General features: G+C 36.2%; 1 protein-coding gene across 1 annotated transcript; it reads right to left on the reverse strand.

The window, feature by feature from the left end:
* Window positions 1-23,636, reverse strand: LOC118800195 (protein NLRC3-like). The gene is made up of 11 exons (XM_036560375.1): window positions 23,525-23,636; window positions 23,111-23,235; window positions 20,190-20,301; window positions 18,767-18,982; window positions 17,617-17,691; window positions 13,714-15,475; window positions 8,833-9,003; window positions 8,474-8,647; window positions 7,099-7,272; window positions 972-1,018; window positions 1-883 (listed from the first exon to the last, which is right to left on the reverse strand). The coding sequence occupies exons 3-11, from the start codon at window positions 20,203-20,205 to the stop codon at window positions 348-350; spliced, it is 3,171 nt and encodes a 1,056-aa protein (XP_036416268.1). The 5' UTR covers window positions 20,206-20,301; window positions 23,111-23,235; window positions 23,525-23,636; the 3' UTR covers window positions 1-347.
* Between the last annotated feature and the right edge of the window lie 3,957 nt (window positions 23,637-27,593).

Below are 27,593 nucleotides of genomic sequence, written 5' to 3' on the forward strand. Positions count from 1 at the left end.
TGGACAGCCAATAGGAATAAAGTTCATTTCCATATATCAGTCTAAATGGCACAGTAACAAAAACAGCCAGTTTAATTGTAAGGGAGAAAGAGAGATTCGGAAGTAGTGAATGAATTATGTTTTTTGGTACATGATTGAAATTTTAAGGCATATAAAATCACACAAACATTAAAACCACGCAAATGTTATAAGTGCAAGAAAAAAATTCAGTATGTGCTGTTTTAATGTGTATTTTGTAGAGAGTTTTCTTTGCTTAAATAATTGTGCGTTATATGTGTATTATGATGTGTAGAGGACACATACACACACAGGTAATTCTATCTCACATACACCCAGAGGAGGTTATTCTATCTCACACACACTGAGGCATCAGTACAATAGAGTCTAAACCCTGCACAGAGTGGTTCAGTGAATGTGGTGTAGAATGTGTGTAGGTGTGTCAGTGTGTGTGTATCAGAGGAGACTCTGTAGAAGGACAGAGTGCCGGCGGAGCAGTCCACATACACTCCTACTCTCTTACAGCTGGAGGGAGGAGCAAAGAGATCAGTGGTGTTCTTATTGTGACAGACAGAGTAACTGTTAATAGAGCAGAACAGAATCCAGGACTTTTCATTCTCTCCAAACAAACCATCATCACCGCTTCCTTTCCTGCTGATTGATTTATATGTCAGAGCTATAGCAGCCTCCTCTCCACTCCACTCAGCTTCCCAGTAACAGCGTCCAGTCACACTCTCTCTACACAGAACCTGCCACCACTCATCAAATCTGTCTGGATGATCAGGATACGACTGTGAAGATCTCACTTTTGTCACCTTTCTGTTCCCGTCAGACAGAGAGAGTTCTGTGTGTGCTGTGTTTGGATCCAGAGTGAACTCACAGGAATCTGCACAGAAGAAAAGAGAATAGAGTGTGTGCATCTGTGTGTGTGTGTGTGTGTGTGTGTGTGTGTGTGTGTGTGTGTGTGTACTTACATTTCTTCAGTCCTGGTTTGATTCTGGTCTCACTTCCATGTTCCACTCTACACACACACACATGTAAATATATTAATTTAAATGTTAGCACTTTTCTCTCTCTCTCTCTCTCTCTCTCTCTCTCTCTCTCTCTCTCTCTCTCTCTGTCTCTTTCTGTTTTCCCTCTCTCTGTCTGCCAAATTAAAATTCAAATAGCCTTATTGGCATAAATTTGAATAAACAACTATAGCCAAGACAGGAAGTTCTTTAGAAATATGTGTACACACATACATAAACAATTAAATAAATAACATTGTGGTGTTCTGCCACTAGCTGCGCTCCCATTAGAGCTCTCAAGCATGCATGCAGAAAGGGCATAAGAAGACGCTCATTGGAAACATGCAGCCTGTCTCAGAAAGAGATGGTTTATTGTTGTTATTGTTGTGTTGTGTGTGGTTTAAGTGGCGTTATATGGGTGTGGATGTAGATGAGTGGGTTGAAGTGTCTACCATTGGGTGGACATGCATAGCATGACCTTCCCACTGTTTAGGCTGTGGTTCCAGTGGCTTTTCTGCCTTGTTCATTAAAAAAGAGAAATTATGGCCTCAACAGCAACAGCAGCAAAATGCCCAGCCCAGCACTAACCCACCATGAAACATGGGAAGAAGGTAATGCAAGAGGACATGACACACAAACAGAACAAATATGACAAACACACACACAAGCCCACCCTCCTCAGATTCTAGTCAGTAAACACACACAATTATGCTAATAACCAACAACAACAGTTGTCTCTTTCAAACCAGGAGAATGGCATGCTCCAAGAGCCACACCCCCGTAATAATTTGATTGGCCATAACACAGGGACAGTGCTCAGAGAAAAAAATTGATTTAGTAGTCCTGTAATGAATCTGGGTAGAAGGACAAAATAAATCTCATTGAAAAAGGAAAAAAAGAAAAACTGGCCAATCAGGGGCCTGGAATTCAGTCCACATAAGCCCATGCATTAAATCACCCCTAAAAAAAATGCAGAAGCGTTACAGAAAGTAATCAGTACCTTAAGATACCTTTCTGGATATCATATATGTTCACAATAAAGAAGGAATCGATAACTAGGTTTCCATTCATGTATGTTCATGCTTAATGGAAACACCAAATATTGAATGAAATTGCAAAATTTGCTTGATGTGCATAAACTTATTGCAGATCAGATAAAAAGAAATAAACTGAATTAAGTCACATGACTGATCAGGTGTCAGCTATAGCTACAAGACAGAAAACATTAGTACCAGCAAAGAATTAAAATATCTTTATTATATCAAAGAAAAACACAACAATGATATTAGATAGTAAACAAAAATAAGCTACCTGCAGCTGATTCGTCAAATCAAAATCCAAAGAACCCTAATGCACATCTTCTTTATTGTGAGACATTAAAGCAATATAAACCTCTACTCAGAAGCAAAAAGGCACTTTACACTCATGAGTCACTTTTTGAGAAGTCAATCATACAGACCAGTTCTAGAATGACTGGAATCTTAAAACAAGAAAACCTGGAGAACTGTCAATACAAAATGGGAATTTATGGACAACTCATGTCTAAACATGCTTCAGAAAGAAAAGCATAGAAGCTACTGAAAAGCACAGTCAAATACTGATCCTGAAACTAGAAATCTGGCTATATGTGATAAAAAAATGCTATTAGCTGAAAACTGAAAATTAGGAGAAAAACAGCAAAATAAGACCAAAGATAGTATGTGGGCCTGCAAGTGTACTGAACAAAACAATAAATAAATTTCAAATTGTAAAACACTGTTTCAAAAAAGTTGGGACACTGTGCAGAATGTAAATAAAAATAGAATGCAACAATATGCAACTCATATAAATCATATTTTAAAGGAAAATACTACAAAGAAAACATATCAAATGTTGAAACTGAAAAATTTTATTGTTTTTTTGAAAAATTAATGGTCATTTTGAATTTGATGCCAACAACACGTTCCAAATCAGGGGCATGTTTACTACTGCGTTTCATCACCTCTTCTTTTATCAACTCTCTGTAAGAATTTAGGAACTAAGGAGACCAACTGCTGTAGTTTTGAAAGTAAAATGTTTTCCCCATTCTTGTTTGATATAGGATTTCAGCTGGTCAACTATTCAGGGGCTCATTTGTTTTGTTTTTCATTTCATAACCCTCCAAATGTTTTTAGGGGGTGACAAATCTGGACTGCAAGCAGGCCAGTTTAGCACCCAGACTCTTTTAATACAGAGCAATGCTGTTGTAATACATGCAGAGTGGGGTTTGGCATTGTCTTGCTGAAATAATCAAGACCTTCCCTAAAAAAGAAGTCGTCTAAATGGCAGCATATGTTGCCAAAACATGTATATATCGTTTAGCAGGTGTCTTCACACATGTCACAGTCACCCATGCCATGTACACTAATGCACCCCATACCATCATGAAAACTGGCTTTTGAACTGTGCACTGATAAAAAGCTGAGTGGTCTTTAGCCCGGAGGACACAATGTCTATGATTTCCAAAAAGAATTTCAAATTTTGATTCATCGGACCACAGGACACTTCTCCACTCACCTCAGTCCATTTTAAATGAGCTCAGGCCCAGTGAAGGTGGCAGCATTTCTGGATCCTTTTTATGTATGGTTTCATCTTTGCGTTTTAAAGTTTTAACTTACATTTATGGATGCAGCGATGAACTGTGTTCACAGACGTTGGTTTTCAGAAGTGTTCCTTAGCCCATGCAGTGATTTCCGCTAAAGAGTAATGCAGTGCCACCTGAGGGCCCAATGATCATGACCAGCAAATACTGTTTTTTTTTGACCTTGTCCCTTGCATACAGAGATTTCTCCAGATTCTCTGAATCTTTTATGTACCGTAGATGATGAAAAGCAAAAGATCTTTGCTGTTTTGCATTAAAAAACATTCTTGAATTGTTGCACTATTTGATAGTGCGGTCTTTTACAAAGTGGTGAACCCCTCCTCATCTTTACTTCTGAAAGACTCAGCCCCTCTGGGATGCTCTTTTCATACCCAATCATGTTACTGACCTGTTGCCAATCAACGACCAGGTGTTTTTTTAGCATTACACAACTTTACTAGCTTTTTGTTGCCCCTGTCCCAACTTTTTTGTGTTGTTGCCATCCAATTCAAAATGGGCGCATATTTTGCACTACACAATAAAAATTTCTGTTTAAACATTTGATATGTTGTCCTTGTACTATTTTCCATTAAATATAGGGTTTCTCCACATCATTGCATTTTGTTTTTATTTACATTTTACACAGTGTCCCAACGTTTTTGGAATTGGAGTTATAATGAAAAGAGGTGGGTAAAAAAAAATTGGCTTTGAAATGTCATAATTCATAGCATAGAAACTTAATTTCTCAGGAAGAATCAGAAAGACTGCAGGTGACCTGTGAGGGTGTGTGGAAAACTGAAATAAAAAATTTCTCTCTATTCCTGTGAACCACAGTGGGACCAGATGGAATAGAACAGACACGTCCAGCCTTCTCAAGTGCATTTCCTTTTGTGTTTTATTAATTGTTCAGAGTTAGATTTGTTGTTTGTGTTGTGTGTGTCACATTAAAAATCAATGACAAAAACATAGATCAACTGAAAAAAGGGTACAGTTATTGTACTACAGTATACTATACATTTACGATATTACAGTGCACTGTTATTATACTACAATATCAGAATCAGAATCAAGATTTATTGGCCAGGTATGCTTACACATACAAGGAATTTGGTTTTGGTTAAAGGAGCTCACAGTGCACAGTATCTGACAAACATTTACATGTAATAAATAAATAAAATAAATCAAAATAAAATAAAACATGCATTCCTACCATCACTCATACACACACATACACAGTCATATCTGTAAATCTTACATTGTGCAAAGTATATATGTCTTAAGTTAAATTGCTGAGTGCAGCAGGAGTTGAGGGATGTATAGTGGCAAAAAAAGAGATGTCAGATAAGTGGGGTAGTAGGGCAAGTAAGTAAGATGCTAGAAAAAACACTGGTCTGAGACGGTAGTTTCAGAAGATGGAATGTTTAGTGTGATACTATATACCAATATATTTACAAGTGCAGTTAAGATGTTGGAATATTGTGTATGTGAAATAATAAACTGTTAAAGAGAGTGATGGCTTGTCAGAAAAGGCTTCTCTGTAGCCATGATGTCCTGATCCACATTTGGCTGAAGCGCTGGCCTGATGGAAGGAGCTGGAACAGATGGTGACTGGGGTGTGATGAGTTGTTGGATTTTCTTCTTGCACACTTTCTGGTTCTGGAGGCATGCAGTTCCAGCAGTGTGGGCAACTTAACCCCTATTGTCCTCTCTGCAGACCTGATGGTGCACTGCAGTCTGTGGAGGTCATGCTTGGTGGCTGAGCTGCCCCACACTGTGATGGACATGGTGATGACAGGCTCTATGATGGCAGTGTAGAACCGCAATCAGCTCCTGGGGCAGGTTGAACTTCCTCAGCTTTGCAGGAAGTACATCTTCTGCTGGGCTGTCTTGATGATGGAGCTGACGTTGCTGTCCCACTTTAGGTCCCTGGTGATTGTTGTGCCCAGGAACTTGCAGGACTCCACTGCCATCACAGTTCTGTCCAGGATGTCCAGGATGTCTGCTGGCAGGGTTGGAGGGCTCCTGGCAAGTTCCACTGGCAGGTGGGGGTTGGCACGCTGAGTTGGAGCAGCTGTAGATTGTATTAAAGGCTGAACTGAAGCCCAAGAACAGAATTCTTGCACAAGTTCTTGGATGTTAATGCTGTTGGAGAATAACGTGGAGTCCCAAGTTCACTGTGTCGTCCACTGACGTGTTTGCCCAGTATGCAAACTGCAGGGGGTCTGGCAGAGGATCTGTGATGTTCTTCAGATGGGTGAGCATCAGTCTCTCAAAGGATTCCATGACTATAAAGGTCAAAGCAAGAGGTCTGTAGTCGTTCCATCCTGTGATTGTTGATTTCTTGGAAACAGGTATTATGGTGGAGCGATTGAAACAGGAAGGTACGACACACCGCTCCAGTGATTTGCTGAAGATTGTTGTGAATACAGGCGCAAGCTGGTCAGTGTATGCCCTCAGACAGGAGGGTGATACACCATCTGGTCCTGGTGCTTTCCTCACTTTTTGTTTCCTGAAGAGTTGATGCATATCTTTCTCACAGATCTTCAGGGCAGGCTGAATAGGTGGCTGAATGACAGGAGGGTGTGAATCTGTCCTGAATAGATAGGGAGAATCTCTTCTCTCTTCTTCCTCTAGATGACATGATAAAACACAAGCAGGATTCGAGTAGCTTCATCTCTTATGTCTATAGAAAGCTATGTGAATTTCATGGAGGTGCTACCTTTACTGTTATAGTGGGAAAATGACTCAGAGTACAAATTTCTCCATTGAGAAGTGACAACATCCCTGTTATCAAGACCTAACTTGCTAGTAGATGAATGTGTGTTACAGTAACAAATAGAGGTAAATCTTAGATTTATTAAGATAACTATACCCGTCTGCATCTGCTGTAGAGAGCAGCCGCTCCGCTCACTAAAATGTCCAAAAAACAGCCAGAAAGTGAAAAGTCAGGAGCAATGCCTTGTGGCATGGACTGCCTGATGTTCAGCAGATTTTCTGCACTGTGAGACTCTTTCTCATGTCACCAGACAAACAAACAAAACACAACAGAGCCCCCAAGCAGTGTCTGAGGTGCCATCTACAGTATGCCAGATGTAATAATATTACACATTCCAAGTCTCAGTGTAATAAAGCACCCAGAGTTTCCAAATTTTGGATTTAATGTCATATAATAGAATGTGACTATGCTATAATATATAGTTACTATATTATAGTGCACAGTTACTTTATTATAGTGTGCTGTTACTATTTTACAGTATACTGTATAGTTATCATATCATACTGTACAGTTACTATAGTATACAATTATTGTGCTACATTACAAGATACAGTTACACTATTACTTCATATCTAGGATTAGTATGCTGGAGAGCTTTGTCAGAAATACAAAAGAAGCAGATAATTATATTCTACAGTTCAATAATTCTGATTTTGACATGCACACCCATACATACCCATACACTCACATACACCTCTGAACACAGATGTTCATACCTGAGTGTTTTGAGTGAGCAGTGTGGATCCTCCAGGCTAGCAGAGAGCAGATTTACCCCGGACTCTCCTGGGTGATTGTAGGTCAGATCCAGTTCTTTCAGGTATGAAGGGTTTGAACTCAGAGCTGAAGCCAGAGATGAACAGCCTACACCTGTGATCATACAACCAGATAATCTGCAGAAAGAAGACAAAGAGGAAAATAGAGAGAGACACATTGAGAAAGGTGCTTTTGGCAAGCTTATGTTCTTTGACCACCTGCAGCGAAACGTCTTCCTTACTTACAAACATTTATTTAAATACCTGCAGGTGTAATATTACATCTGTATGCAGCAAGCTGGCTATCACCTCTTCTCTCTCCTTCTTCTAGATGACATGAGAAAACACAAGCAGGATTTGAGTAGCTTGATCTCTTATGTCTATAAAAAGTGCATTTCTTGGAGGTGCTTTCTTTACTGTTATAATGGAAAAATGACTCAGAGTGCAAAATTCGTGTTTGAGAAGTGACAACTGTTATCAAGTTTGAGAAGTGACTCTCTGTTATCAAGACCTAACTTGCTAACAGATGAATGTGTGTTACAATAACAAATAGGGGTAAATCTTAGATTTATTAAGATAGCACTACCGGTCTGAGTCTGCTGTAAAGAGCAGCTGCTCCGCTCACTAAAATGTCCAAAAAACTGTCCAAAAGTGCAAAGTTAGAAGCAATGTGGCATGGACTGCCTGATGTTGTGCAGCAATAGGGGTAAATCTTAGATTTATTAAGATACCACTCCTCATGGTCAAAAATGTATTGTTTGTTGTGTAACACTTTTTAATTAAAAGAAAAAAAAAACAAGTTGTTTGAGAATTCCTGGAGAGGTTTGCTTGTATACTTCAAATCCAGGCCAGCACACCTGTGTCATTTAATAACCTCACTAATGTATCTGTTGCACATTGAATTAACTCCTCAGTGTGACTTATTTACTTGTTTGCAAAATCTACTTTTTTATTGCACAAGCACTGCTTGGTTATGATTGGTGAAAGGGGCTGAGAGATTGTTTAGGTTTGATTTGTACTTTTTTTATTAAATGTAAGTTTGATTTAATGGTAAAAGCCTAGTAAGCATATTGATTAAAAATGTTATATGTAGAGTATATGCACTTATATTTTCTTACAAAATTGACAAAATATAATTTGAAAGTTTGCAAGAATTTCACATCAAACCACTCTAAATTACTTTGTTTACATGTCAGTAATGATGCAGATATTTTGAAACACTGAAAAGTGGAATTCCAGCTTAAATTTATTAGAAATCATATCTTGACATTCATTGCATTTAAACAATAAATTTCAAGGGTTAAAATTCCATTCAAGTATTAATTAACTAAAAGCCTACCTGAGTATCTCCAGATTACAGTGTGAACTCTTCAGACCAGCAGAGAGGACCTCCACTCCTGTATCTTGCAGGTCATTGTTAGTCATGTCCAACTCTTTCATGGAAGAGATTTCCAGTTTTAAAACTGATTCCAGATGATCACAAGCCTTTTTTCCAAGACTACACAAAGCTATTCTAAAAAGCAAATTATATATCTTACAACAAAAGCAAAAGGAAACTTTAAAAAAAAGTTTTAAATGTTTGAATAACTAAGATTTCACATATTTTTATATTACTGGGTTGGTTAGAGTAATAAATATAGTCAAATGCTGTAGCCACAAGAAATATTACTGTAACAGATCACCATTCAGAAAACTGACCTGAGTATCTCCAGTTTACAGTGTGAATTCTTCAGTACAGCAGAGAGCAGCTCCACTCCTGAATCTTGCAGGTTATTGTTACTGAGGTCAAGTTCTTTCAGAGAGTTTTGCAGTTTTAAAACTGATTTCAGATCTTCACAAGTCTTTATCCCAAGATTGCAAGAAGCTAATCTACAAAAGGAGAATAAATGCACACATTTTACAACATACTCAAAGGGAACAAGAAAAAAAAAATCCTGTGGCACAGCTTAATGACAACACAATAACCACTGGTTATCTGTGCACTGCTGTGGCTCTCTAAGACTGCAATGATATGTAAATAAACAACACAATATAATACTTGAGTTGGATGTGACCACAGGCAGATATAACAGCATTATTAAATAGCAAAAACAAATACACAAAAGAAACAGCCAGAATAAAACTGAAATACAGTGATAGTTTAAAGAACACTGTGTGTAGGACACAGACACAAAGCCACATACACAGCAAGTATGAAAAAAAAAATCTACACAGGTGTGAAAGTATAAAAAAATTAGGAAAAAAACAACACTGTGACTTCAATTTTTAGGTTAAATAATGTGTACATGTAATATTCTATTTTATTTACTATTAAAACAATGAGTTATTATGGAGTATTAAATATCCTTTAGGCTACAAAAGAGTATGTTTTCCATTGTATTTGCTGGGGTTATGTAATTGAGGAAGTCAATTATAAAAGATGAAATTGATTTATTTACCAGTAAAAGTTGTGCTAATTATTTTTAGATATCCCCAGGCCTGCAGTAAATGTATTTAAATCAATGTCACATCTCCTTCATCTATAAGAGAGTGCTCTGCATAAATATCAAATTCCTCACATTGTCAAGAGAGTTATAAACCAAATGTCCTTCTAAGCTGAAACAGAGTATCTAAATGTGAAGGCATGTGTCAGCTGCAGTCTACAGCAGCACTTTTGCTGTATACTCAGCTTATAATATAGAAATATTTAAATATTTACTTTAGCTGTAATTCAGCTGATAATATATAAATATTTAATATTAAATATTCACATTTTTTATTGTACATTTTCCCTGTAAGTGTTCTTTTTTAGCTAGAACTAAATCATTGTACTTTAACAATTTTACTTTAGAAAAAGAAAAATACCATCACGCATGAGCACCATCCTTTTGTCTGAACTGAAAAAACTAATGAACTGTCATCTTCATTTGTTTTCAAATGAACTAAAGAAAATGGCAATATTATCAAATCCAGAACTAAACTTGCTGAGGAACCAGTCATTACCTGATTGGCTAACTAATCCTAGCTTCCAATCCGATGTGTCTTTCTAATCCAAGTGTCCTTATGTCCCTAATTTTTTCCTACCTAAAAAGAACTCAATGTGTGCTGTTGGAGCTCTATAGTTAAGAAATAGGGAAAATTATTAAAAACTAAAAGCTAGTGGGGAGCAGGCAGAAAGCATGGAGCCAGAAGCAAATCAGGAGGACATAAATTATATAAAATAAAAGATGTGTATATCTTTGCCTTTGTATTATTTATCAGTACTGCTGGAAAACTCTCACACCCAAGATTAAACATAAAGAGTAGAAAATTATGTGTGTAGGCAAGTAAGTTAGCTAAAGTAAAAGACACTAGCATTTGTATGTGTATCCTAAAGATGAATGATTTTCCACCTTTCTTAGTGTAAATTTGAGCCACATCAACTTAAATTGATTTCTGCAATCATTGTGGATTTCATTTAATATATTATTGCAAAAGCAGAGTTATGTGATATAGTGATTTAGTGAGTTATGTAATATAGTGATATAGTGATTTCTTAAAGTTGCTGAACATCAACAAAGGTATATTCATAAAAAATAACAGGTTCAAGTTTTCTTGCATGGCTGATGTGAATACATTGCATTAAGAAAATAAAGCAGAGCTCAGAACAGGTCAATTATGTACTGATAAGAAGTAGAGGCAATTATGTTTTCAGCATATAAAGCTGTGCCATGCATATCCAGACTCATTCTCTAACTAGTGAGCAATGTCTAGCACTTATGCAAGCTTTTATCTATTTTTGAATGCAATATAATAGATCAGCAGCACAATTAGTAACACAAATTGAATTGTATGTAGACGTATTACAAATGGGAGTGTATTTCTCTACAGAATCACATGAATCATATGAGTTGTTCTTACTGAGGTCCAGTTCTTTCAAGAAAGAGGTTGCTTTTTGTATAACTAACTTTATGTTTACATATAGCACGTCTGTAAAAACACATCTTACAATTCACAAATTGTTTCTGCATGTAGAATTATTTTGACAATAAGACTGAGATTTCACTTCGACTCCAGCAGTTAACTGCTTCATTCTACTTTTATGCGCAAATAATTCACAGGCAAATAATCTCACAGATCAAGCACTCATTGACCAGTTTTTGGCTTACTAATTGATAAAAGTCATACTTCAGTACAGGAACCACATATTGTAGCTCGTGTTTCTGTTATTTGCTTAAACAGTATGTTATGTATATTCCATCTAAAACCTGTAAGTTATGGTTTATGACTTGAACATACAAAATAGTCATTTATGCATTTATTATTACACACATTTCTGACACTCAAAACGCTCACAGAAGAGCATTCTATGCTTCATCAACAAGCATTATATAAAAAATCTAATAAAATAAAGAAATTATTCTACTTATCAGAAATCTACAGCATTTTTCATCATATTCATATTATTGAAATATGTAGGGATTTCCAGGTATGAATATTTTATCTGCATATAAGTACTTCGATTTAAAACAAACACTTGCCTTTAAACCAAACCAAATCAGGTGATAGACAAATCTGACTAATAAAGCAGATTGCACTTTATGGGTAAAGCATGCAATATGATGTAGCCTAAAAGCACAAGACAACAAAGTGATATGTCTATGAAAAAAATACAAAAAAATACATACATACACAGAGTAGCAAAAAACAAGACAATGGAAACACACGGTACAGTCATGTGACAATACTTGGCAAAGGACCTAGACTAAAGCCAGCTTATATACTAAGCTAACAAACACATGAAATGAGGAACAGGTGCATATAATTAGAAGTCAGGTGAAGCGGAACAGGATAGCTGGATTTGTGAGTCCTGTGTCATGTGCTGAAGCAAGGGGCTCTGGGAAACATAGTCCTGAGTGGCCATGCCGGCTGTAGGCTCAGCCAGAGCATATATATAGTTAATACACAACATGTTTCATTCTAACTGCTCCAGATATACAGCCCCAAAAACACAAAACAAAAGTTTAAGCGATTCTGTATTGTGGAGTGATGAAACAAAACTGGAACTTTTTGGGCCTATAGATCAGCGGTTCATCTGGAGGAGAAAGAATGGATCATATGCTGAAAAGAACACCCCGCCTACACTGAAGCATAGCAGTGTCTCGGTGATGCTGTGAGGCCGCTTTGCTTCCTTTGGCACTGAAAACATGCAGCATGTGGAGGGCAAGATGGATTCAATAAACCATCAGGAAATCCTAGGAGAAAAGATCATGCCTTCCAACAGGAAAATAATCCTGACCATACTTCAAAATCAACCAAGGCTTGGTTTCAGAAGAAGTCCTGGAAGATTCTGAAGTGGCAATTACAGTCGCCTGACTTGAAAAATCTTTGGTGGGATTTGAAAAAGGTGGTTGCAGCACGCAAACCCAAGAAAATTAGTGAACTGGATGGCTAAGGCTCCCTAGGAATGCTGCCAGAAGCTGGTCTCTTGTTATGCATCATGTTTGTAGCAGGTGATAGCAGCAAAAGGGTGCTCTCCTAAGTATTAAAGATGCTTGTCAAGAAGGGGTTAAATAATTCTGAGAAATCATCAGAAGTGGCATTTTGCGTTGAATTTGGAGAAACCATTTTTTTTAATAATTGTAATGAGCTATTTAAATTTTTTTATTTGTTTATTGTAAACAGCTGAAAGTATGTAAATTTTGCTAATAAAGCTAATTTCGGTAACACTTTCTATGAATGTCACATTTGTAAGCATCTATAAACACATTTATAACATGTTATAATGCCTTCATACGGCATAATAAACATGATTATAAACATTTATAAAAATGAATTACACTGAATTACACTTTATAGCCATGTCTATTATACATTATGAATTGTTAATATAATGCATTATAAGTAGTGTTGATAACATGCTATCCTGTCAGTGCCAAAGAAGTCAGTCCCAGCTTGGAGACTGCAAAGTAAAGACAAATACCAAGCTAACAGTGGTGTACATTGACTTTCCCACATTGGGTAAAGCACTGATGGCAGCACTAGTTTAAACTCTGACATTTGAAGCCTGTAATGTGCTTTATTGTGTATGTTTTAGTGTTTCAGTAAATCCTTCAGTAAATACTTCAACTTGAAGCCTCACTCTTAACACTGGAGGAGGCTTTAGTACAGTACGTTTCACTTTACATAGAGCGGACAAATACCACTTATGAGCTCTTATAATTTGTTATGATCAGTACTTATAATGTATTATGTTAACAATTCATAATGCATAATAAGCATGGCTATAACATATAATGCATTTTTATAAATATGTATAGCCATGTTTATAATGCCTTATGAATGCATTATAACATGTTATGAATGTGTTTATAGATGCTTACAAAGGTGACATTCATAGAAAGTGTTACCCTAATTTCCAATGGGGGCTGAATAATTTTGATTGCAGCTGTATTTACTTATTAAGTACTAGGTTCTTACCATACCACAAAATAAAATGCTACACAAGTATCTTTATTTTTATTAGCCTGCAGCTAGTAGCATAAGTTAAAGATACACAAAACACACCACAGTTTATCTAAATTATATAAGTTTAAAATAATATAATGGAATTTTACTTACAGAGCTCTTCTCGTATTTTTCACTACGGGCAGTAGTCTGTTAAGTCCTTCCTCTGATGGCCTGTATTTCTTCAGCTCAAACTTCTCTTGAGTCTCCTCTGACATCAACAACATAAACACCAGAGCTGACCACTGTGTAGATGAGAGTTTCTGTGTTGAGAGATCTCCAGAGTTCAGGTGTTTCTGGATTTCAGTTGTCAGGGAATTGTCTTTCAGTTCACTCAGGCAGTGGAAGAGATTCAGGCTTCTGTCAAATGACATTTCCTCATGGAGTTTCATCTTGATATAGTCAGCTGTGTCTCTAACATTTTCAACTTTGATCTTCAGATTTGGCAGAAGTTCAGTTAGGACTTGCTGACTGTCCTCCAGTGAGAGGCCAAGAAGGAAACGGAGAAAAAGGTCCAGGTGTCCATTTTTACTCTGCAAAGCTCTTTTTACTGCACACTTATGAAGATGTTTTATTCTCTTATTCATCCATCTAAGCTTGTTCATAAATGTCTTTTTGAATGCATTTGTTTTCTTGTTGCAGTGAGAGTGATGCACATATAAAGCTGCAAGGCTTTCCTGAACACTCAGATGCACAAAGCTGAAAATATTCCTCTCAGAAACTCCCTCCTGCTGACTGAAAATCTGTGTGCACACTCCTGAGAACACAGTGCCATCACTGACATCAATACCACATTTCCTGAGATCATCTTCATAGAAAATCAGAGTACCACTCTCAAGATTACAGAAGGCCAGTTTACCAAGCTTCAGAATGATGAGCTCAGCATCAACAGTTGTGGTTTTCTCACTGTATTTCTTTTTCATTAAGTTTTTCTGCTGGAGTAGGAAGCTTATGTACATTCCTGTCAGGGTTGTGGGGATGTCCTTATTGCTGTCTTGAGCCATCAGAGGCTGAAGCACAGTGGCAGAGATCCAGCAGAACACTGGGATTTGACACATGATGTGGAGACTTCTTGATCTCTTTATGTGTGAAACAATACTCATTGCCATATCCTCATTACAGTATTTGATGAAGTATGCCTCCTTTTGTTCATCATTGAATCCTCGTACTTCTGTCACCAGATCGATGTAGTCCCGGGGAATCAGATGAGCTGCTGCTGGTCGGCAGGTTATCCAGATTAGAGCAAATGGAAGCAAGCTTTGCTTCAGAAGGCTTGTGATCAGTGATCCCACAGAGGTCTTTTCATTGGCGTCTTTCACTTCCTCTTTAAAGCAAAGAGGAAATCGGAACTCATCCAGTCCATCAAAGATAAACAAAATTTTACCATCATCCTCTGGAAGAGACTTTAGTTCATTTTTGGAAGAGAAAAAACAGTCATTCAGTAGTTCAATCAAACTGAACTTCTTATCTTTCTTCAGATTCAGTTCACGGAAGGGAAGAGGAAAAATAAAGTTTATGTCTTGGTTTTCTTCTCCATTCGCCCAGTCAAGTATGAATTTGTTGACTGACACAGTTTTGCCCACTCCAGCAATTCCCATTGTCAACACTTTTCTCTTTCGTCTACTGGTACCAGGCTGGACCTTGAAAAGATCTCTGCATTTGACACAAATTTCCTTACTAGCATGTCTGTTGGAAGACATTTCCATTTGCATCACTTCATGCTCTTGAATGACTCCTCCACTTTCATTCTGCACTATTATAACATCAGTGTAGATATCCTCCAAGAACTTCTTATGGCCTGTTTTAGAATTCCCAATCAGTATACTTTCATATGTCACCTTCAGGGTTTCTGTCAAATGGCAACGATGCTTTTGATCTTTGTGTCAGAGAAGGATAAAAGACAAAGATTTTATGAGATAAAGCATTTTATCCAAGACAAATTAGTCCACAGTGGTGTTCATCATCCATTTAAAGGGGAATTCCAGTGATGTTTCAATTTTTTACACTATAAAAGCTCTCTCATAGAAAGCTATTACATGACATATTTATGAAAACATTGCCAGATACCTTGGGTATTGTTTATGTTAGTGTTGAAGAAGTTTTGGCCTAACATGTACAAACTGAATTTTAAAAAGTAGGCTTTTTATGTCAAATGTCAATGAAAACAGAAAGCAGAGATTAGTAAATTCTATTGGTCTTGTATTAAATAAAAAAGTGTTTGACCTTATGAACTGTTTTTTGAAAATAAACACATACAATTAAGCCTATAAGAGTTTTTTTTCTGATTTGCTTAAACACACTTTCTGAAAACGTTTGAAATATCATAACTCTCTCAAAATATTTAACTCATTATTCAACATCAAAGAAATCAATGAAAATGTCACTGATATAAATTACCCTTCAAAGTGCTAAACATCATTTGTATGACCTTGTATCATGAAAGTTTTTATTTACCTTGATTCTCATTGATACACTATAGAGTAGGTTGCTTTTCTGTTACCAACTGATTGCAATAGCATAATTATCAGATGTAATGCCACACAAACATCAATTCTTTGCAGTATGTACTTTTACAATGATTTAAAATAAGAACAGAAAATAAACACAACTACGTTATGAAAAAATTGCCCTGCTGTGCACGCATTTTGGTTTTAATGATTTTATCTAGTATTTTATAAAGTATTTTTCTAGTATTTTTGTTATTATGATGATGTTAGTATGATAAGTCTCATGTTCTAAGTATGAATTTTTTTTCTGTTTTTTACTGTAAGATATTGTAGGGTTGTTTAAATAACTCTGGCACATTTACAGTTCTGCTGATACTGTTTATTAATGGGCAGGGTCCAATATATATATATATATATATATATATATATATATATATATATATATATATATATATATATATATTAACTGTTATTTATGCAAGGACCTACACAATCAGCATATAGACTAACAAATGCAAGAGTAATAAAGATCAACAGAAAAGCAATAACATCTATTTTATGTTGAATGCTTACTCAATACACCAATTTTTCCTTACCTTGTGTCTCACTAAACAGTTACCTGCTATACAGTAAGTAAGATTTTCTGTATAGCCAATTGATTGTAGTAATAGCACTGTCAAATCACACAAACCTTAATGTCTTTGCATGGTGTACTTTCACGGTAATGTAATGTTTACACAGTATTTCAGAGAGAATGGTTTTCCTTTGTGGACTGTGCTTAAGCAATTGAGAATTCAGAATACCTAAAATGGATCCTTTATGTTTTTGCCTTGAATATGTATTCTAAATATGTTTTTTTCAATATTATTATGTAACATTTCTGCCCTGTCAATTGTACAATAATTTAAAAACACTGGAGTATTTCTTCAATACCTTATTAATATACAGGGTGTCCCAAAAAAATTTACATAATTTCGTAGTCTAATAACATAGCCAATTCTCCCTCAAATGATCTAAAATTTTAACAAAATGTGTAAAAACTAACCAAGTTTAATTTTTAATGGTTTTTTTTCAGGTTGAAGAATGGCGTTCACTGGAAATGAAGAGGCATTTTGTGTGTTAGAATATGCTCAAACACAGTCAAACATGAGTGTGCAGCGTGCATTTTCCAGAAAATTTAACAAAAATGCACCAACTGGAGACTGTTACGCAAGACATGCTACAGCATGTTAGCAGGAGCTGTACTACCGACTTGATGTGTGTTGTGACACAGGTTATGCGCATATTGAACATTTGTGAAGCTGTGAAATCGGTTATAAAATCTACATCCCTCTGTATTTCTTGTTCGAATTTTTATAAATAAATCTTGTATTGTTCAACATGAAGCCTATTTAATTTTGTTTGCCTAGGACATGTAGTTACTCAGATATTCACATCTCAAATGATGTAAATTTTTTTGGGCACCCCATATCTAGATTTTAAATCCTTTACAGTTCACAGCTTAAAGATGAAATTGATATTTTTAGCCCTGTATCAAGAAAAGGTAACCGTAATGATGTGTTGGGTTTACCTGCAGAGGAAACACTAACTGAGTCTCCATCTGTGCTTGCAGTGGAGGATGGTGCTGGGCTCTTTTGAGTTATTTCTAAAAAAAAGGGACAAATGAGTAAAAAGGACAAATGAGGACAATTACAGTATAAAGAACCTAAAATCCAAACTTAGATACTAAAGAATCTCAAAGGCTAGAAATAAACCTGGCCTGTATCCACAACTGTGCTTACAAATTAGATCCATTTTGTCCTACACTTTATGGTGTGTTTACATTGTGTGATTTCCATCATAATAATTCTGTCACAGATAACAGCTGCAAATTGTGAAAGAATTGATTGACCGTAAGTTTAGACCCTGAATGCAACCAATTGGGAGCACCAAAGAACGACACATATGTGTGTGTTTTTATGTGTGTATATATATATATATATATATATATATATATATATATATATATATATATATACACAAACACACACACACACATATATATATATGTGTGTGTGTGTACATATATATATATATATACATATATATATATATATATATATATATATATATATATATATATATATATACAGAGAGAGAGAGAGAGAGAGAGTGAAATGAACAAATTAAGGCAAAAACTTTTGCCTTAAAAACTATTGTTCTAAGGTTATTTTATAGCTTACATACATTACACAGGCCAAATCTTTAGTTCAAATATAAAGTGAAAAGCCTCTTTTTTCTGGAGAATGGACATTGTCCTCTTTACTCAAGCCATGAAGCCATGGCTCCAAACCCTCTTTGCTGTTTAAGAAGTTTTTTTTTTTCAATTAAAACGTGGTGCCGAGGTGTTTTGTGGCTACAGTTTTCAGCAAAAAAAGGAAGGCTCCAGTAATGTTTACAATTTACCTGATTTGCATCTATTCAGTTCAGTTCAGTATCTATTCAGTTATTAAACATGACTGAATTTCTACAGTCTGTCACAGATTTTGGTAAATATTTTATCTGCAGCATCTCATGCAGTGTGGCATGTAATAAATGTGTTACTGTAAAAAGTTGCTGTTATCTCACAGTTTGTGTCTACTAGCTGATACCATTTGCCACAACAAATGTTAGACATTCTCTTTTAAAAGCTATAGACTTTGTTATAAAGAACTTTTTAGCCTTCAAACCGGTTAAGTTACCTTCATGCTTAGAATCAGCTCCTATTCTAAAATGACCTTGGCCATGAAACTCATTTCCGCATAGAAAAATTGCATTGACTGTTCCTCCGCAATGAGCTGTGATGTTCTGGACTGGTTCACTTTGAGCTCTGATTTTCTGCACTGGGTCACCTTGGGCTGCAGTTGTCTGAGGTAGGTCATCCTGAGCTGTGGTGGCCTGGACTGGGTCAGTCTGACCTGTGATCAGATGAAAGCAAAAGGGTGTTAAGTAGAAATCAAGATGAGGAGATAAAGGGTCTAACTGCATTTCCAAACAAAGTATTGGCATCACATTGCCAGTCCTTATATTAAAAATCACAGCACACAGTGAGGTTAAATACAGCGAGGTCATATGATACCATGTAGACTCTGTGGAGAACTGCAATATGTAGAATTTGACTAAAAATCAAGAGATCATACAGATCTGTTCACTTTTGGTCCAAATGCTCAACTTGTCAAATAGGACCTGGAAGAAGTGCTAGTGGCCATGTTTTATTTGAATCATGTATTTAAAGGTGGTAAATCTTACACAGCTAGGTTCTGAGTTCCACTTTTATTGTTAACTCCTTGAAAAACATCATAAACTTCGACAAGCAATTGTTTTGGTGTTTAAAACCCCAAATGTGACAAATACATTTATTGCCTCTCAGCACATCAGTTATAGTTCAAATAAACTAAAAAACAAAAACAAATACACTGATTAAATGAAGTACCTATATTTAAATGCAGAAATTTGGGCCCCCCATTCAAATACAATTTTTTGTAGATTTTTAAGTGAAAATATGTGAACACATCTTCTACAGGGAGTAAAAAGAGTGTGTACTTATTTTCACGAGAATCTCAACAAAACATAATTTGAACATGGGGGGTGGGGCAGTTTTGCAAAAACTCGGTGTAAACTGTAGATATGACATTAATAGGCAGGCTTTTGCAGCGTAGAATATATAGATAGATTATATATTTTTTAATGAATTTTAATAGAAAGTGTATAGCTTTGAGAATTACATTATGTAACCATTAATATGCAGAACAGTCAATATGGAAGTTACTCATACATTACCATCAAACGATAGAAATAAATGGTGTGCAATTTACAGTGCATCATCACTCAATTGTATAATCTGCTGCATTTGGAAACAGTTTACATTTGTAGTATATGACTGAATCCTGCAACAATCTATCACTTGTATTTTTCATCTTACAGTTACAGAGGAAAAATGGAACATTTTTTTTTTGAGTTTCTATGTCATACTGAAAGCCTGTTTCACACTAAACAGAAATTGAAATCCCCAATTAATAATGGCATACATCAAAAATCTCTCTTTCTGGATTAGCAAAGAGTACATGAAGTGTATATGAATGAATAAAATAATGAACAATATAATACAAATACAAAAAATCTTACCTAATACACTTGGCATTTTAATGTATGTGACAATTAATTGTCCTCATATTCTTTAAAGCAATGTTCACCATTTAAAAACTTTTCGGAGTTGTCATTAGAGAAATTATGGAGCCTGAGGATAGATTGAGAAACAGGAAGCAGGTCAGTCTCAGAATAGTACAAGACAGGAAAAGGTTTAAAACAGCACAGTCATCTAGCACACAAAATAAAATGTGTGCTGGATAACAGTTATATCAGACAAACACCACTATAGACAACAGAACGGTAAATTCAGTTCTCCTCTGATAGGAGATTCTGAGGAGCCTCCACTTTTCAGGTCAACATCACAGAAGAGAGTGTTACAGTCTCAGCTTTAAAGAAAGGCAGGTGTAGACCCCTGATAACCAAGCAGAGGGAACATGGTCTGACACTGAACCTATTTTACAGCGGCGCTGTCGGCTTGTTTGTATGGAATGTCTTTGTGAATGTTTCTGGCTTTGACCCCATGCACTGAAAAAATTTCAGAAAAGACTTAGTACAGAACACAATTTAAAAATAAATGAAAGTTAATACCTCAAAACAATTACTGTTGTTTTGGCAAACATAGTGTTGTTGTAATGTTTTTTATTCAAGTGGGGGCAAAGTACAAATCTGAATCAGTTCAATTTTTCCGTGTGCTCGTCTGGGTAGCATAGTAAAATGGTTGCTGTGCTTTGATTTTGATTTACTGTCATCTGAAAATACTGCATGAATAAATCATGTTCAGTGTGTAAAGGCCTTTATCATGTCCCCGAACAGATAATGGGTTACCACCTCTCTATGCTGAATGCTGAGTGTTATAATGGACAGTTTGTGTCTAAATAAATATGCATCTAAATCTTTTGAACTTAGCCAGAGCTCCTTTCACAACCTAATAGTTGTGTTTGTTTACTGTAAAATAGTTGTGTTGTGCAACCAAAATTGACAGGCTACATTATTGTGCTATACTTGTTTGCACATTAAATTATCTGGTCGGTTAAATCTTGTGGGCCGTGGAAGCTTTTGTGGTCGGATGTGTGAGCCACGAGTTAGTAAAGGTTGGAAACCTCTGTTCTTAGATATATGTTTACAGAAAAGCAATACACAGTCACACTCTCTGCAGAACCAAAACTGTTGAGGTCAGTAAAGTGAAAGGCCTGCTGTAGTTTATTCTACTTCCGCTTACACTTGATTATGTCTCTTTAGCAGGGACAGTCTTTGCACTAATGTAGGCAGCAGTCTATAAGCCAAAGGCCCAGTGAAAATACAAATTTGATATACTTTGTGTCTTGATGATTTATTCTGAAATATATACAGGCATTATCAAAAAAGCTGCTATTTCCGATTGTAGCGATTCTTTTCAGTAATTTCAATGCAGCCCTCCACCCCCTAACATGATTATAATGGACTGTTCCTTGCTGTTACATGATAACACAATCGCATGAATACACACTGGTATGAAATACACACTGATCTAGATTTTGGAGAGACGATACTACAGTGTAATTTTCTCAGTGTTGGGAGGGAAATTCAACTAAAAGTTATTCAAGTGCAGCAGAGCAAGCTAGCTGTTGGCAATTTTTCATTTGTTATTTGTTTGCTAGTAAAGTTGTATAGGACCTAACAACATGTAATGTTTATTAACAATTTTTGCAATAGATAGGCCATCAGTAGTACCTCATGAACCAGTTGTGAGGTTTGAATAGGTAGTGTTGTTTCCTATTCATCCTTCATTCATTACATGTGTACTCTATAGGATCATCTACCACTTCACTGTAGCGTGCACCAACACTGATAACCACTTGAAGTATATGAAGTAATATTAATAACACATAATTCCCATGAATGAGTCATGAAAACACATTTATGTTTAAGTAGGTAGTTTTAATTTCCCAGTGGTATTTGATGTGTTATATCGTATTGTGGTAGGATGTTCTACCACAATACGATATTTTATAAACTAATATAGCAGCAAACAACTATTCTCTATGTCAGGGTCTTTAATTAAAATTCAATAAGGTCCAATTAAAGAAAATTTCCCCAAGCAAAGGTCGGGAACATCATAACGTCTTATGATTCAATGCCATATACTGTATACTGAAGTAGTAGTTATATCAACATCTTATGTAGTCAACAACTCTCCACGTTTTGTTTTGCCCTCCCCGACAGTGACTGCCCATGCAGCGTGCATGCACAATTTAAGGTAGAATGGGAAAATTCAAACAAGAAGCTGAGGTGCCCGAATGTAGTCTTAACTGCTGCACCTTTCAAGGTGGAACGGGAAAATTCAAACAAGAAGCTGAGGTGCCCGAATGTAGTCTAGCTGCTGCACTTTTTAAGGTGGAACAGGAAAATTTGAATAAGTAGCTGGCAAAAAAGACGTTGACTTGAGCTTCATTGAGAGTCGAAATGCATGGAAAGGAAACAGGAGGCCTCTCCTGCTGAACTGGTGGGTAACAATAACTCATTTTTGTTCTTTCACAGAATCAATAGGTCAGTATTGTTTTGTCCTGTTTGCGAATGTTTGTGATAGCAACTGGTTAGCTTCACAGCAGAAACTGTAGTGACAGTTTGCTAATCCACTACCCACTACTACAAGCAATTGTTTGTTTGTGATGTTTATTTCAAAATACAACAAAATACATTTATCACCTTTCATCGTCCCAGTTATAGTTCATTTTGACTCACAAAAGAAAGAACATCAAATACACTGAATATATGAAGTAAATGTAGTTGAATGCAGAAGTTTGCCACCATCACCACCCCCTCCCCCCTCCCTGTTAAATAACATGTTTTATTGATTTTCTAATTGAAAATATGCTAAGACATCATTTTCAGTGGACAAAACATGTATTTTTTTTTTTTTGTTTTTTTGCATACAACAATGTGAATGTAATAGAATGTAATAATAATAACTGTATTACCTTCTCTGATGTTGGTCCTCAGTTTCTGGGACAATTGAAAACTAGGATAGTTGGTTCAGCTTCTTCATTAAGAAAAAACTGAACTCCTAAATGGTGTTCCTCCAGGTGTACTTGTCTGTTTGTTTCTGGTAGAGAATGTGCAAAACTTTGAGAATCACATTATGTAACCATTAATATGCACAACAGTCATTATAGTAGTATTCTAAATGCCTGATATATTACCATCAAAAGACAGAAATAAATTCCATGCAATTTACAGCGAATTATCGCTCAAATATAATCTGCTGCACTTTGACACAAACACGCACAAACACACACACACATACACACATACAGTTACAAAGAACAAATAGAACATGAAGAAAATGAATGAATGAAATAAAAAATAATAATGTACAAATACAGAGGTCTTACCTAATGCACATATCACTTCAATGTCTGTAACATTTTTGATAGTCTATGAAGCAATGATCACTATTTAAAATAGTTGTGAATACAGAGATTATAAAGCCAGACATCTTAGCTGTGAAAGACACTGAGAAACAGGAAGCAGGTCAGCCTAAGAAAAGTGCAACACAGGAAGAGGTTTACACAGCACTACGCCCACAACATCATACACAAGTAAATAACGTAGTACCACATGATTTACAGTGTTCTTCAGTATATCACACAAACATCACCTATAGACAACAAAACACAGTGTAATCAAGTGTAGAGCAGACAGATACAAAAGCAGGCCTAGCAGCAGGATTAATTAGATAAGGGGACGAAAGAAATGACTGAGAGCGCATGACTCCCCTTGCCTAATGAACAATGAAGAGCAATAGGCTTCCCTGTTTGTATTAACAATAACGTATTAACACATGACTGTTGATTTTTTTCAGCATTGTCATTACAACACAACACCGTAGAATCAAAAATATCATAGCTAGCTATATAATCAAATAAAAATATTCATTTTAATGAACAGCATCATTCCACAATGAGCTACACTTGGAAACCAAACTGTAAATTTCACTTCATCCAGCTTACCCAGCATGAATCTAAAAGAGCTAAACACACAAACAGAATGATGACACACAGTGCTGTTGATGCGAATTGCCACTCTCACATAGCACTCCTGCTTTGTAGCATTTTCCCCCCTTATGTCACTTGAGTGCTATAAGTCTCTGCTTAATTACTGCAAAAAACACAGAAAAAAAATCTTCATCCTATCCTAATGCAGAAGAGCAGCAGCCAACCTGATATAGCTTTGAATTTCCTAGGTGTTTTCTCTTTCTATCCCCCTCATGGGAAAATTTGTTGTAAGGTCCTGTAGAAATGTTCAAATGAATTGGCTGAATTAGCCATGCCATCTTGTTGTGCAACATGCTCCTTCTGTGCTCGCTGAAAATGATCTTCTGTTTTGAAAATTATTTTTTAAACGTTGCTGTGCTTGCTCTGCTCATATCCTAATCTGAGATTCAGTTGGCTTTGCTGGAATATTATCTATTCAAAATACAGGGTGATTCAAAAAGAATAATCAGATTTTTAAATGATTTATTTCACTTGTAAATCATTACAGAACAATGCAGTACATTGTAGATGGTTTAAAGTTTATAGTGTTTAAAGTATAAAGTGGAATAAAGTTTATTATGTAATTTTACAAGTGCTCAATATGGCCCCCTCCAGCTGTACAGACAACATCGACATGATAGACAAATTCATTCCATATTCGATTGAACTTGTCAGGTGTCACTGTACTCATGGCTCTTTCAATGCGATTTTGAAGATCATCCAGTTTTGTGGAACCAACGGTGAATGCTCTGAGCTGTTGGAGGTTCACTGCCCACGAAAATCACATTGGCACAGTTATGACAGATTCACTCTCATTGAAGTGGAGCACAAAACGCTTTCTGTGCAGGGGTCGCCATCTCTTTGCAGACTCAAAGGGGGCCATCTTCCAATGACAATCAGAAACTCTATGACCCCCACTTTCAATTGGTATGTGATTGGTTCCTAGGTGCCTCATGGTCATAAAATTATGGCGCTTTGAAATCAGATTAATTTTTTTTAATCACCCTGTACTTTGAGGTGTTCACATTTCTTATCCGGATTGGTCAATTTGTGTAGCGAATCTGTTTAGTGATGGTAAACTCGGCCTCTGGTAACTCAGATGAAGTTAATGCTAGCTATATGGACTGACTAACTCTCTTCCGCAAAAGTTCTTAATGGCTGGACTGTTAGGATTTGCAGTAATGCAGAGCTTATGTTTGGTGAAATGTTGTGGAAGCTATACATCAAACAATTCTGATGTCTAGCTTGAACTAAACTGATGGCAGCACGTTACCATATCTAAAGGGCGTACATCAGGTGAGATGACTGAATGGCTTGCTCAGCTATAAAATCCAGTCAATACAAGTAAAAGCAGTTTGAAAAGGCTGCTATGCTAAATAAATAAATAAGTAAATAAGTAAGTAAATAAATAGATAGCAAGTTGCAGGGCAAACAACACAACACAATACTTGGGCTCATAGTTTTCCCTTCTCATGCCCGGGCCTGTAGAACAGAATACTCTCCTAAGAAACAAAACTGTTTAGGTCAGCAAAGAGGACGTGGCCTATCATGGTTTATTCCACTTCTGCTTCTACTTGGTTATGTCTCTTTAGCATGGGGGTCTTTGCACTAGGCAAAGGTAGGCAGCTGCCAAGGACCCTCATCAGCCAACAGCCCCATGAAAATATAAACTTGTTATGCTGTATGTGTTGATGTTCTATTTTGTAGTATTTGAAATGCCTCATATATTACCATCAAAAGACAGAAATAAATTTTGTGCAATTTAGAGTGCATTATCACTCAAACAGAATCTGCTGCATTTGGACACACACACACATGCAGACCAAACATTTACAAATGTAGTACATGACTGAATCCTGCAACAATCTATCACTTCTATTTGTCATTTTACAGTTACAGAGGACAAATAGAACAGGAATAAAATGAATGAATAAAATGATGAATAATGAATGTTATTGCACAAATACAAAAGTCTTACTTAATACATAAATTATTGTAATGTTTGTGACTGTTTTTCATAGTTTGTATGGCAATGTTCACCATTTAAAAACTCTTCTGATTTACCATTAGAGAGGTTATTAAGCCAGACTTCTTTGCTGTGAAAGACAGACTGAGGAACAGAAAGCAGCTCCACCTCAGAGAAGTGTAACACAGGAAAAGTTTAAACAGCACAATGCCCAGTACATCATGCACAAGGAAAAAAAGTAATAGCACATAAAATACAATGTTCTCCATTCTGTCACACAAATATCACACTATAGACAACAAAGCACAGTGTGAATTCAGTTCTTCTCTGGTAGAAGACTCTGAAGTAAAGTTCTACTACAAAACAGTGCAGTGTTTAAAGGAAAGAGGTAACTTGAGTCTCCACTTCTCAGGTCAACATCACAGCTGAGGGTGTTACAGAATCAGCGTTGAAGAAAGGCCAGTGTAGACTCCTAATAACCAAGCAAAGAGAAAAAGACCGTCGGCCACTGAGCTTATGTTAGTGGCATAATTAGCTTGTTTGTATGGAATGTCTTGGTGAATGTTTTTGGCTTTGGCCTCAAAGTTGTTTTGAATTTTCTTGATTCACTGGTGGGCATAGTTTAAAAATGGATGAAAGATATTGTGGCTTCCCTCAGTAACAGAAGAACAGTCAGTTGATGTCACAACTTCTCCTCAAAAATGCTCTTCATTAAATGAACAAGGCAAGAAGGCCACTTGTAAAGCAGCTCACTCCAAGCCCTACTCTTTCTCTTCACCATTACTAACAGAAACCAACTTTAAATAACCGTCACAGCCGGCATAGACCAACAAATAAACACATACATATCAAAGAACAACATAATCCAACATAAAACAACAACATAAACAGTCTTATTTCACTGGGATTGCACATGTCCCATGAGACTCTTCAAACAGCCATTTGTATAACAAAGCTTATACTGTTTGGGTCAGCAAAGAGGAGGAGGCCTGTCGAGGTTTATTCCACTTCTGATTATACTTTGTTATGTTTCTCTTGTCACATGGTAATTTCTGAGCAATCCCACTTGAAAGAGCCCACAGCCCCACACTCAAACGTGTTTCTTTTCCTTTTCTAAAGATGAGTTCAGCAAGAAAGCATAACCCAGAGAATTTTTTATTGATCAGTGATGGTTCATGAAAAAATTGTAATTTTTTTTAGAATTTTTTAGGAGAAATATCTTTAGATAAAAAGGAGACATGAGATACTTTCTTTCCCAGATAAAATTATAATGGTTATTCACAGCATCAAAAGTATCAAGACTTTTAATCTTAAATTATAAATGAATGGTTGCATTAATACTGAGATTCCTGCAATTAGTTCAGTCGCAGATAAACGTGAGCATTATGATGTTGGCAAATTTCAGCAGTGTGTGAGAAACTAGAAATATCATATTAAATACGTAATTTTACAAAAAAGTAG

The sequence above is a fragment of the Colossoma macropomum genome, unplaced genomic scaffold (assembly GCF_904425465.1).
Source record: "Colossoma macropomum unplaced genomic scaffold, Colossoma_macropomum, whole genome shotgun sequence".
NCBI classification, from domain to species: Eukaryota; Metazoa; Chordata; class Actinopteri; order Characiformes; family Serrasalmidae; genus Colossoma; species Colossoma macropomum.

Excerpts from the sequence above, each read along its gene's own strand:
- LOC118800195 (XM_036560375.1), bottom strand. Across the intron at positions 8,648-8,832 it reads TGTAAACTGGAGATACTCAG|AATAGCTTTGTGTAGTCTTG; the intron begins GTCAGTTTTCTG and ends TTTGCTTTTTAG. Across the intron at positions 1,019-7,098 it reads TGCTCACTCAAAACACTCAG|AGTGGAACATGGAAGTGAGA; the intron begins GTATGAACATCT and ends GTGTGTGTGTAG.